The sequence below is a fragment of the Carassius auratus genome, unplaced genomic scaffold, assembly GCF_003368295.1.
Source record: "Carassius auratus strain Wakin unplaced genomic scaffold, ASM336829v1 scaf_tig00215236, whole genome shotgun sequence".
Lineage (NCBI taxonomy): Eukaryota > Metazoa > Chordata > Actinopteri > Cypriniformes > Cyprinidae > Carassius > Carassius auratus.
The window spans coordinates 529,286-540,842 of NW_020528000.1; the positions used below are offsets into that span (position 1 = coordinate 529,286).

The following is an 11,557-nucleotide window of genomic DNA, read 5'->3' on the forward strand; positions in this document are numbered from 1 at the left end:
ATTTGTAGTTTATATATATATATATATATATATATATATATATATATATATATATATATATATATATATATATATATATATATATATATATATATATATATATATGTATAAACTACAAATAAATAATAATAATAATAACTTCAAGTGAACGCATGTATATATATACATATATTAATAATATTTTAATATCTTGGTTTTCATTTGCTTTAGCTTATTATTCAGCATTAATTATTCATCAAGAAAAAATATATAATTGTAGAAAAGGGCTGTTGAGTACAACGTAAATTACATTATTTAAAAATTTCTAAATTAAAAAAGTGACTATAGTTTATAGCTTATAGATACAGCTTCAAAAGTTTACACTTCTTAAAAATACCTTTTATTTAAAAATGTTAGAACATGTTTTGACCGGAAGTAAACAGCTGATTTTTGTTCCAGGCTTCACGCTTCCTGATTGACATAAAAACGCCCCGATGGATTCTTCTAAAATTCAGTTCTTACTGTTACTTTTCTTTTTTAGATGATTGTTGAATGTTGATTTGCTGTTTATAAACTGATATAGGAGGTATGTTACACACGTATGTCTTACTTGCCCTTTGTGTGTGCAGAAAACACATTTTGTACTTCTAGAAATGAAGAAGATTCGTCTTGTTTTCAGTATAAACTTTAGATGCTATGATGGAGATGATTTAGTTTGTGTCTCTGTGCTATCAGACTGACACTTGTTATGTATTTGTTATGATTAGGCACAAACCAAAAAAAACATAATTAGAGAACAATTAATTTGCATCACAATAAAAGCAGGTTTAAATGAATGAGGAAACAGGGTTTGAGTTGAGTTCAGTTTATTCACACTGTGTTCCTCTGCTTTGGTTGCAGGCTTCTGAAGCACAATGCCTTATTTTGGCTCGGAGGAGATGGTGAAAGAGCTTAAGAGAGCTCTGTCCAATCCACATGTCCAATCAGACCGTCTCCGGTACAAAAACTACATCACCAAAGTCATCAGGTCAGGGTTTTTTTTTTATTTACTGAAAGAGACAATTATTAAAAGTACAAATGAATATCTAACCCATAAATTAAAATGATCACCAGCTTACCTTCATATTATCCTGTGAAATAGAAACATATATTTAGCAGAATGTTAAAACTGCTCTTTTCCATACAGTGAAAATGAATGAAATACAATGACATGTTGTCAAGGACCAAAAGGACAGAAAGCACAAAACAATCACAGAAAGCCTGGAAATATCAGCACTTTAAAATAGGAAATTATTCAATCATTTTAAATAAATAAATGTTATAAATAATGAATCAGCAAGATAATCCTTGTAGTAGAATATAAATTGTTTGCAAGAAATAGTGGTGTGAACAAATTGTTCCTTTGAGCTGACACTGAATTAATCAGTTGAACTAGTTCACAAATCAGTTTGAATTATTTATTAGCAAATGAATTCTGAATTATTTCTTGTCCATTAAATGTTATCCGGTAATTGCACATGACAGGTTCATGGAAAAGTCATGGAAATTCATTGGTTAAAAATCTTTGACCATAAAAAGTATCATGAAGCAGCCATATATTCTAAGCCTTAGGAAGCAACAACTGTAGAGTCTACGAGAAACAGAATAACATTCCAGTCATTATTCATTGTACTGTCCACCTTAACCCTTTTTGTTAGTTAGACAGAACTAAATGTTGACAAATAAGACATAAAGTGATTTCTGAGACTGTTGTTTGTTTCTTTGTAGGTACATGACTCAGGGTCTGGATGTCTCCTCTTTATTTATGGACATGGTGAAAGCCAGTGCCACAGTGGACATTGTTCAGAAGAAGCTGGTTTATCTGTACATGTGCACCTACGCCAGTGACAAGCCTGACCTGGCGCTGCTGGCCATCAACACGCTGCGTAAGGACTGCGCTGATCCCAATCCCATGGTGCGAGGCCTGGCCCTGAGGAACATGTGCAACTTCAGGTTTGTAGGTTTGAAATCATTTATTTTCTTCTGTCTGCACTCAAACTATAATCCTGGCTACCTCCTGACCCCCCTTTAGCAAACACTTAGCAACACCTTTGCAACCTTTCAGTATTATACATCAACAACCTAGCAACCCCCTAACAACCACCCTAGCAATCACTTAGACAACCAAGCAAACATTGAGCAAACATCATGTAATAACAGCCAAACAATGTCCCAGAACACCACAACAATCAGCCTAGCAACCCCCTAACAACCACCCGACAACTTTCAAACAGTGCCCCAGCAACAAACTCTGCAACAGTTGGCTTTGCTACACAAGCAACCAGGATACCTTAGTGATCCCTTAGCAATAACATAGCAACCTCCCAGGACACGGCAACAACATCTTAGCAACATCCTAACGAGTAATGCCCTAGCAACCACACAAGACCACCAACAACCACCAAGGGATCTTAGCAATCACTTAGACACCCTAACAACCATTCAGAACACAATATCAGCACCCAAACAATGTCTCAGAACACCACAACAATCAGCCTAGCAACCCCCTAACAAACAACTGCCTAGCAACCTCCCAGGACACTTTAGAAAGAACTAAGCAACTCCCTTGCAACCATTCAGAATTCTCAACATTCCCCCAGCAATAAACACTGCAACATTTGGGCTCTGCTACACTCAACACCCTAGCAACCTCCCAGGACACTTTAGCGATCATTAACAATAAACTAGCAACCTGCCAGAATACTGCAACAATATCTTAGCAACACCCTTACAAGTAACGCCATAGCAACCACACAAGACCACCTAGCAATCATTCAGAACTAGGGCTGAAACGATTAGTTGACGTTGTCGACAACGTCGGCAATAAAAAATGTTCGACAAATATTTTTGTTTTAGAGCCTGCAATAATGCGGTTTGACCAGTGTGGAGCTGTAGCGCAAGGCTGTAATTCAGCCCTCCCGATGATATTCAGGAGAAGCAGAGATACAGCGCTTCAGAGCAAACGCAGCCAAATCAGAGGGTGCTGATCTGCGTTTACATAATAAAATCTGCAATGATTACCTTTATTTATTAAAATATGTATAACTCAATATTTTAACTAAATGCAAAAGCGGAATAATTGATACATTTCTACTGATTAATCAGCAAAATAATCGATGACTAGTTGATTAATCAACCCAATAATCGTAAGATGAATGGATTATCAAAATAATCGTTTGTTGCAGCCCTACTCAGAACACAACAACAACAACAGCAGCCTAGCAACACTCTAGCAACCGAGAAGGGTCTGGCTGCAGACTTGCACTTGCACTCTCGGACTTGCACTCTCAGACACTTGTGCTTCCGCTAGCGACGTCACTTGCCATCTTTATTATTTATTTATTTTTTCTTCTATTTATTGATAACTTTTAGTTTGAATCTTTCAACATTTTACAACAGTAGCCAGGTGGTGAAGACAAGAAAAAGGAAACTAAATTGCAATGTCACTTGCAATTGCTACTTGCACTCTCAGACACGTGTGCTTCCGCTAGCGACGTCACTTGCTGTCTTTATTTTTTTATTTTATTTTATTTTTTCTATTTATTTATACGTTTTTGTTTGAATCTCTCAACATTTTTGCAACAGTAGCCAGGTGGTGAAGACAAGAAAAAAGAAACTAAATTACAATGTCACTTGCAATCGCTACTTGCATTCTCCGCTACCTGTGACGTCACTTGCAATCAACACAAATCCAGCATGTTGCCAATGGAGACAAGACGCTGTGGTGGTGATTAAACTACAATAGCCAAGCAACGCCCCAGAACATCCTAACAAGCAACAACCTTGCAACCAAACAAAACTCTGAAACAACACCCTAGCAACCCTGGCAGTTCTCTTAGAAATCACTTAGCAACAAATCGGACACCATTCAAAACAAAGCAACACCCTAACAACCATAGAAGTCATCTTAGGAATCACTTAGCAACAACTTGGATACCATTCAAAACAAAGCAACACCCTACAACCCTAGCAGTCATCTTAGGAATCACTTAGCAACAACTCGGATAACATTAAAAACAAAGCAACACCCTAGCAACCCTAGCAGTCATCTAAGGAATCACTTAGCAACAACTCGGTTACCATTCAAAACAAAGCAACACCCTAGCAACCCTAGCAGTCATCTTAGGAATCACTTAGCAACAACTCGGATACCATTCAAAACAAAACAACAGCCTAGCAACACCCTAGCAGTCACCTAGCAACAACAGACTAGTAATTTTCCAACAACGTGCCTGGCAACCAATCAGATCACTCTGGAATCATGGTCGTGAGTTTTTCACGAGCAGCTCACCTACATTTTCTTCACACCATTTAACTGTGTGGAAATCACGGTAAAACAGTCGACAGTGGAATATTTCTTCAGTAAATACTAAGCTACTGTGTCTACCTGTCCTGAATGACACGCTTCCCTTTATTTGCTTGTTTTTCAGAATGCCGGGGATGACAGAGTACATAGAGCAGCCCATTGTTGCCGCTCTGCGGGACAAGGCCAGTTACGTAAGGAGAGTCGCTGTGCTTGGTTGTGCCAAAATGCACAGTCTGCAGCCCAACACAGAGATAGGTAGAGTCAAGTATTCTGTGTATCTAAATTGTACGGATAATGTGATGAATATTGCTTGCTTTTTTTAATACACGTACATAAAAAGACATAAGCAGAGAGATTCATCATTTTGGGTCAAGACCGTTCCCTTTAAAGAATGTTTATGGTGATTGTGATGACTGACAGCATATCAAGGATTCTTAACTGAAAAGAACATATTTTCAACAGAACATATCACATACTCGTAGACAACCCGTTGGATTGCATTTTGTGTCGAAATCAGCTACTTTTCAGCAAAAGCGGGGCAAAACCAGGAAATGTTTAGCAAGATGCTTCTAAACAGCAGAACAATTCAGTAGTATTTCCTGTCTTTCCTAGATGCACAGTGTATTTTTGAGGCAGGGGCTTTGAATTGTCTTTCTGTGAGGGTCCAGTTAATGTTTTTATATAATGAATGTAGAATGTCTGAATCACAGTTCTGTTCACGCAAAAATGAAAATTAGTGTAATGTGTTACTCGCTCTCATGCCATCCAAGATGTAGATGAGTAAGGTTCTTCATCAGATTTGGAGAAATGTAGCATTGCATCACTTGCTCACCAATGAATCCTCTGCAGTGAATGGGTGCCGTCAGAATGAGTCCACACAGCTGATAAAAACATCACAATAATCCACAAATAATCCACACCACTCCAAATCCATCAAGACATTTTTTAACTTCAAGCCATTGCTTCTGACTGAAATGTAAGATCACAATCCATAATAACACTTCCTCCTGAAAAAAAAGGCCATACCCTGTTGTCTTCTCACATCAAAATCCACTCACATATTTGTTTAGAGCTGTTTTACAGCTTGATCTGTGCAGATTCCTCTCCTGATTAAGACAAGATAACTTTTTCATTGGAGGAAACAGTATTATGACTAGAGGACTCGTGTTTTAGCCAGAAACAACATCTTAATGATGGATTTCTTTCTTAAGAACAAGCAGCTTTTCACTTCACAGGACATTAACTGATGGACTGGAGTGGTGTGCATTACTTGTGGATTATTGTGATGTTTTTATCAGCTGTTTGGACTCTCATTCTGACGGCACCCATTCACTGCAGAGCATCCATTGCTGAGGCAGTGATGTAATGCTACATTTTCAGCAAATTTTAACTACTCCTTTAAGTCTCTGTCTGCCGAAGGAATACATGTAAATAAATGTTCTGGATTTGTGTCTTTTAGATGGCAGGATAGTGAATGAGCTGTATGCTCTTCTGAGGGATCCAGACCCTGTGGTTGTAGTAAACTGTCTTCGTGCCTTGGAGGAAATTCTCAAAGATGAGGGTGGTGTGGTTATTAACAAACCCATTGCTCATCACCTTCTCAACAGGTGTGCCGTGTTTGCCATATACTATGTAAAATGGTTCATCCAAACATGTCGTGTTTGTTTTAAGAATGTCAAAAATTAAAGCATGTGGTAAGTACTGTGCGAAAAATGTGCACTTTAAATCCATCTTGGTTTGGTACAGTTTAAAAAAGAAAAGAAAAAATATATATTTATTTATTTATATTTATTTATATTTATTTCAAGAGGATTTTTAGTTTAATTACTTTGTCAAGTAAAAAAAAAATTAATATTTTCCTTACACCTTGAATATGTTTATTCATCCTTCTTAATCGGTAAAACTCCATTAGTGAAACAAACTTAATTTCAGCTAGTTGCCAAGGCAGCATTTCTCATTTATATTTAGTTGAATTGATTTACTAAAATAACTGAAAGTAAAATTGGAATAAAAAGATTCAATGTAACATTCAAATATAAAATTCAAATATATCTCAATACTAAAACAGCATATTTCTATACTATTGCACTGAACAAAATTATAAATGCAAAAGTTTTGTTTTTGCTCCCATTTTTTATAAGCTGAACTCAACACAAAAGGCCTGTTTCTCTCAAATATTGTTCACAAATGTGTCTAAATCTGTGTTAGTGAGCACTTCTCCTTTGCTGAGATAATACATCCCCTTCACAGGTATCAAGATGCTGATCAGACTGCATGAATATAGCACAGCTGTGCCTCAGGCTGGCCACAATAAACATAATATATTATTCATCAGTTTTCAATGAGATCCTGTTTTTATATTTTCAGTTTTCATTTTAATCTTAGTTTAGATTTCAGTTATTTTAGTTATTTAGTTGTGGGCATTGCTATTTAGCTTTAATTTAATTGACTGTTTTAGTTTTAATTGTAGTACTTAAGCTTAAATTTATTTTTATTATTCAACTTTTTTAGTTTTAGTAAAAAATGTTTTTCATTTCCATTTCTGAAAATGTATTTTAATGTTTTTTTTTTTTTGAATTCATTAACAATATCAACACATCAATTAGTTAACAATTTCAAAGTAGCATTTTTGCAACATTTTTGCAATGTTTTGGAAAGCATCATGTATTGTCTTTGAGCTCTTTAACAGATTGTCTAATGACCACTTGTGTTTTCTCCTTCAGAATGAAGGAGCTGGACAGCTGGGCTCAGAGTGAAGTCCTCAACTTCCTGCTACGTTATCATCCTCGTAGTGACGACGAGTTGTTCGACATCCTCAGCCTACTAGACTCCTTCCTCCAAAGCTCTCACGCACACGTTGTAGTTTCCACGCTCCGCCTCTTCCTTCATTTAGCCTCCGCCCACCGTGCTGTGCAGGCCGACGCCCTCCTGCGCACGAGTGCGCCCCTGCTGGCCACCTGCAGCGCTGTGTCACGCGAGCTTCGCTTCGCTGGCCTCTGTCACGTACAGCAGGTCATGCGGAGTCAGCCGGGCCTTTTCGCCACGCATTACAAACGCTTCTTTTGTGGATACTCTGAACCAAGTTACATAAAGTTTCGCAAGATGGAGATCCTGGTGGAGCTGGTGAATGATGAAAATGTGTCTTTGGTTTTGGAGGAGCTGAGAAGCTACTGCACTGATGTGTCTCCTGAACTGGCCCAGGCAGCCATCGCTGCTATAGGTACCACATCTCATGAGACGGAAAAACACGAAAACACAGAAACTTTATTTTGAGGAGCAAATGTCAAACTGGCTGCTTTAAGCATTTTACACAGATAGGGTACAAAATTGGCAACTTTCTGCTAAAATGACTATTACTGTGATGTCTAAATTTATTATAAGTATTTTTTTTTTTTTTTAAGGTCGCATAGCACGAACATACAGTGAGAAGTGTCTTGATATCCTGACCGGCCTGCTAGCACTGAAACAAGATCACATCACGTCAGGTACGAGAGAAATCTGAGCCACACCTGTCTGCGTGCTCGTGATTTTTATATCTTCTAGTTAATGAGGAAAGTTTTTTTTTTTCTAAAGGAGGTACTGTTTGATTTTCACAAACCTTCTCCAGCCTGGATGAATGCTTTGTTTGCTAACGGCCATTATCAGTTCCCAGAATCAACTCCCCCTCGTGTGTGTGTGTGTGTAGCCGTGATCCAGACGTTCAGGGATCTGGTGTGGTTCTGTCCTCAGAGTACAGCCGCTGTCTGTCAGACCGTCGAGGCCGGTGTTGACCGTCCTCAAGATAGTGAGGTGAGACGATTCTGCTGCCTTTTATTTTCACCATCTACATCTAGCAAGCCGTGTCTGCCACTTTCTGATGCCTTTTCTTCACAATCCCATTAAACTGCCAATTTATAATTAGCCACAAAAATAATCGCAAGCATCTTAGCATACTCTTAACACCATCAGGGAATCCGTCTGGCACTACAGGCCTTCAGATCATCTCAGATTCACAGTCTGCATGCAGTGGCTAAAGATCTCTCTTGAGCTTCACAGAAGACCACACAGCTAAAGCCCAGAGCAGCCTATCACACATCCGTATAAGAGAGAGCCAAGGCATGTCTGACCTCCCGATCATGCTGATGTCATGCTTTGGTAACGTTTCTATTACAGAGACGAGAAGGTTACACCCTTTTCCTGTTTTTCTCAGGGAAAGCAGGCTCTGTTATGGCTCCTGGGAGCACATGGTGATCAGATGGGTAGCGCCCCCTATGTGATGGAGGGTTATATAGACGGGCTGAAGACTGAGCTGTCCTCGACCGTGAAGATGGAGCTGCTGACCGCCACGGTCAAGATGTTCCTGTGCCGCCCCGCTGAGACTCAAGACATGCTGGGCCGTCTTTTACATTACTGTATCGGTGTGTAGCGTACGTTTGCAGACATGCATCTGTGTATATATGTACACACACACACATCTTTAATTCTGAGATACAGTCACTGAGGTTTCCTGTCCTTTGACACATGTAGTCAAGAGCTTCTTGCGTCTGTAATTGAGTTGCATGTTCTCTGGTCTGCCGCAGAGGAAGAGAGCGACGTGTGTGTGCGTGACCGGGCTCTGCTGTACTACAGACTTCTTCAGAGGGGAGCTGAAGAGACCAGGAGGGTTGTAACCGGACCCAAATCTGATCCGTCCATGAGTGTTCTCACGGGACGGCAGGAAGAGCCCATTAGTGAGTGGGCCTCTACCTTCAACACCCTCGGGCCGCTGGCTGGACGTGATTCATGCCCTCAGACTGATGCTATATCAGCCGCTGACCAGCCGTCCTACAGTGCAGGAGAGGAGCTGTTGCCAGGTAAAGACGATTTTTAATTATTACTATAAACAGTTTGATTTTAGCATCATTGATATCCTATATTGGTTTGGTTTATTTTGTTAGAATTTCTTTTAATTCTTTCTTATAAAAAAAAATTGTAATTGGTTTTAGTAATTTCGTTTTGTGTTATTTATATTATGTTTAAGATGTTTATTATGTTTATTAAGATGTCTTTATATTTTATTACGTTTTTGTGTATTTAGTTTTTGTAATTTTTTATTTCATTTCTTTTTTATCTAATATTAGTTTTATTTTATTTTAGTTAATTATTTTAATATAATTAACCTATAACATCAATTTAATTTCTAAATGTATAAATTCAATAGTAATGTATTTAGTTAATAATAATCCTGGCAATAACAATTGTTTAATTGTTTACATCATTTTAATTAATTGTGATTTTAATTAAACCATAAGTAAATTGTAATATTAGACACTTAATTTTATAATAAATAAAATACTAATATAACATCATACTACTGTCTCATCCTACCTGTTTTTCTTTATTAATGTCTGTATAATTTCTTATTATATTTTATTTATAAGTTCACTATATTATATATTGTTGTACCTCAGCTTTAAACAAAAATCTATAAATGTTACATTGTTCTTTTATTGTTGTATTTTCTTTTGGTGAAGGTTTATTTTACTTTAATTTTATAATGGTTATAATTTTCAATAAAAAAACATTTTAGTTAATAATAATAATAATAATAATCATGATATTCTTTATTTACATAATTTGAATTTTGATTTAAATATACAATATTTATAATATAAATAAATATCATAATTACCAATATTACAGTATTGTACATTAATAATTGCATCATAAATGCAGTATTGATATAACATGGTGTTATGGTCTCACCTCACCCGTGTTTCTGTGACTAACAGGAAGTGAAGATGTGACCCTCTCCGGCCCAGGTGACACAGAAGAGGAGATCAGTCTCTCTCTGGGTGCTCCTCTGTCCCACGAGAGCTTTGAGAAGATGTGGCTGGACTTGGAGATTCTCCACAGACAAGCTCTGGGTGTCTCTCGGCCCAGAACGGCTCCGGACACGTTACAGGCTTCCTTACAGCTGGAGAAGATCCAGACTCTGGCCTTCACCCCTGCAGACACTGTGCCCTGGAAGGCCTACATTTACACCAGGAGCACCGGGACCCTGATCCTGGCCGAACTGCTGCAGGGGGCCACTGACGAAAGCCTGGTGCTCTCTGTCAAACAGCAGCCCGTGAACCAGCATGCCATCAGACGATTTGTTTCAGTCCTCAAGAGTGTGCTGCAGACTCTCAATCTAGAATAGCTTCTGAAGTTGAGGACAATGTACAGTTATTACAGTATCTAACCTGGAGCATTTTATTTAACACATTTAAGCGAACGCTCTTTCTAAATACAAAAGCCTCCCGGGAAAATAGACGTATTCTGTTCAGTTAGATTTGGAAGACACATGCACATTACACACGTGAATTTATCAAACACACGTGGTGCAGTAAACCAAAGCTTATCTTTCAGGAAGTTCATACGATTGCAATTTCATGCAGGTTCCCCAGCAGAACTGAACTGGATCTCCTGAGCGCTTCTTACAGTCAAACATTACACATCTGTGCTACTCTGATCTAGCAGCTGTCTTCTGTCTAGCACCTAGTTGCATAATTTTCTTTTTCAACGTCTTGCAGATAAAGCCATGTTTATTTATAGTAAATATATATGGTCTGTTATACAAAACCGGTGCCTTTTGTGTCCACACATTAATATGAATATACTTGTAATATATTGTAATATGCATTTTTAGAAGACTATTAACAAAATTAAATAAAAATGTAGAAAGTGTGTGTATATATATATATATATATATATATTTTTTTTTTTATTGGGTTACATAGAAATGTAGATCATCTGAATTGACAGTTCCTCGTCCTCCAACATTGGCATCTGTGCACTTACAACCGGTTCTGCACATGCACATGTTATTGTGTGTAAACGATGACAGACGTGATTCAGTTGTGCTTAACTCATATTCTCTTGTGTTTATGGTCTTGCAACACTGAAGTTTGTCACGGTGCGAGTTTGGAGATCTGCGAACAGTGTCTTATCTGCCTGAACTAGTTGAAGGTTTGGCAGGAGAAAGAGGAAACCGGTTATAGGCGATTGGGGTTTAGTGTCTTATCATATGTGAAAAACTGTTGGACACTGTCTTAACATAGAGGCTAAGTTCATGCAACTGGACCCAGGTCTTTTATTCATGCTTCCAAGAAATGAAGTTCAAGAATTGACTGTTGACTGTGTGTGTGTGTGTGTGTGTGTGTGTGTGTAAAGGCATAGGAGAGCAAAGATACAAGGAAAGCAAAAGCTCAGTATAAAAACCAGAAGTAAATA

The 11,557-nt window shown here is 37.9% G+C and overlaps 1 protein-coding gene across 1 annotated transcript; it reads left to right on the forward strand.

The window, feature by feature from the left end:
* The first annotated feature begins 444 nt into the window (after positions 1 to 444).
* Positions 445 to 11,013, forward strand: ap4b1 (adaptor related protein complex 4 subunit beta 1). Its single transcript, XM_026259687.1, has 11 exons — positions 445 to 565; positions 880 to 1,006; positions 1,747 to 1,971; positions 4,449 to 4,579; positions 5,784 to 5,931; positions 7,048 to 7,544; positions 7,726 to 7,809; positions 8,010 to 8,113; positions 8,514 to 8,721; positions 8,884 to 9,156; positions 10,075 to 11,013. The coding sequence occupies exons 2-11, from the start codon at positions 894 to 896 to the stop codon at positions 10,482 to 10,484; spliced, it is 2,193 nt and encodes a 730-aa protein (XP_026115472.1). The 5' UTR covers positions 445 to 565; positions 880 to 893; the 3' UTR covers positions 10,485 to 11,013.
* The last annotated feature ends 544 nt before the right edge of the window (positions 11,014 to 11,557 follow it).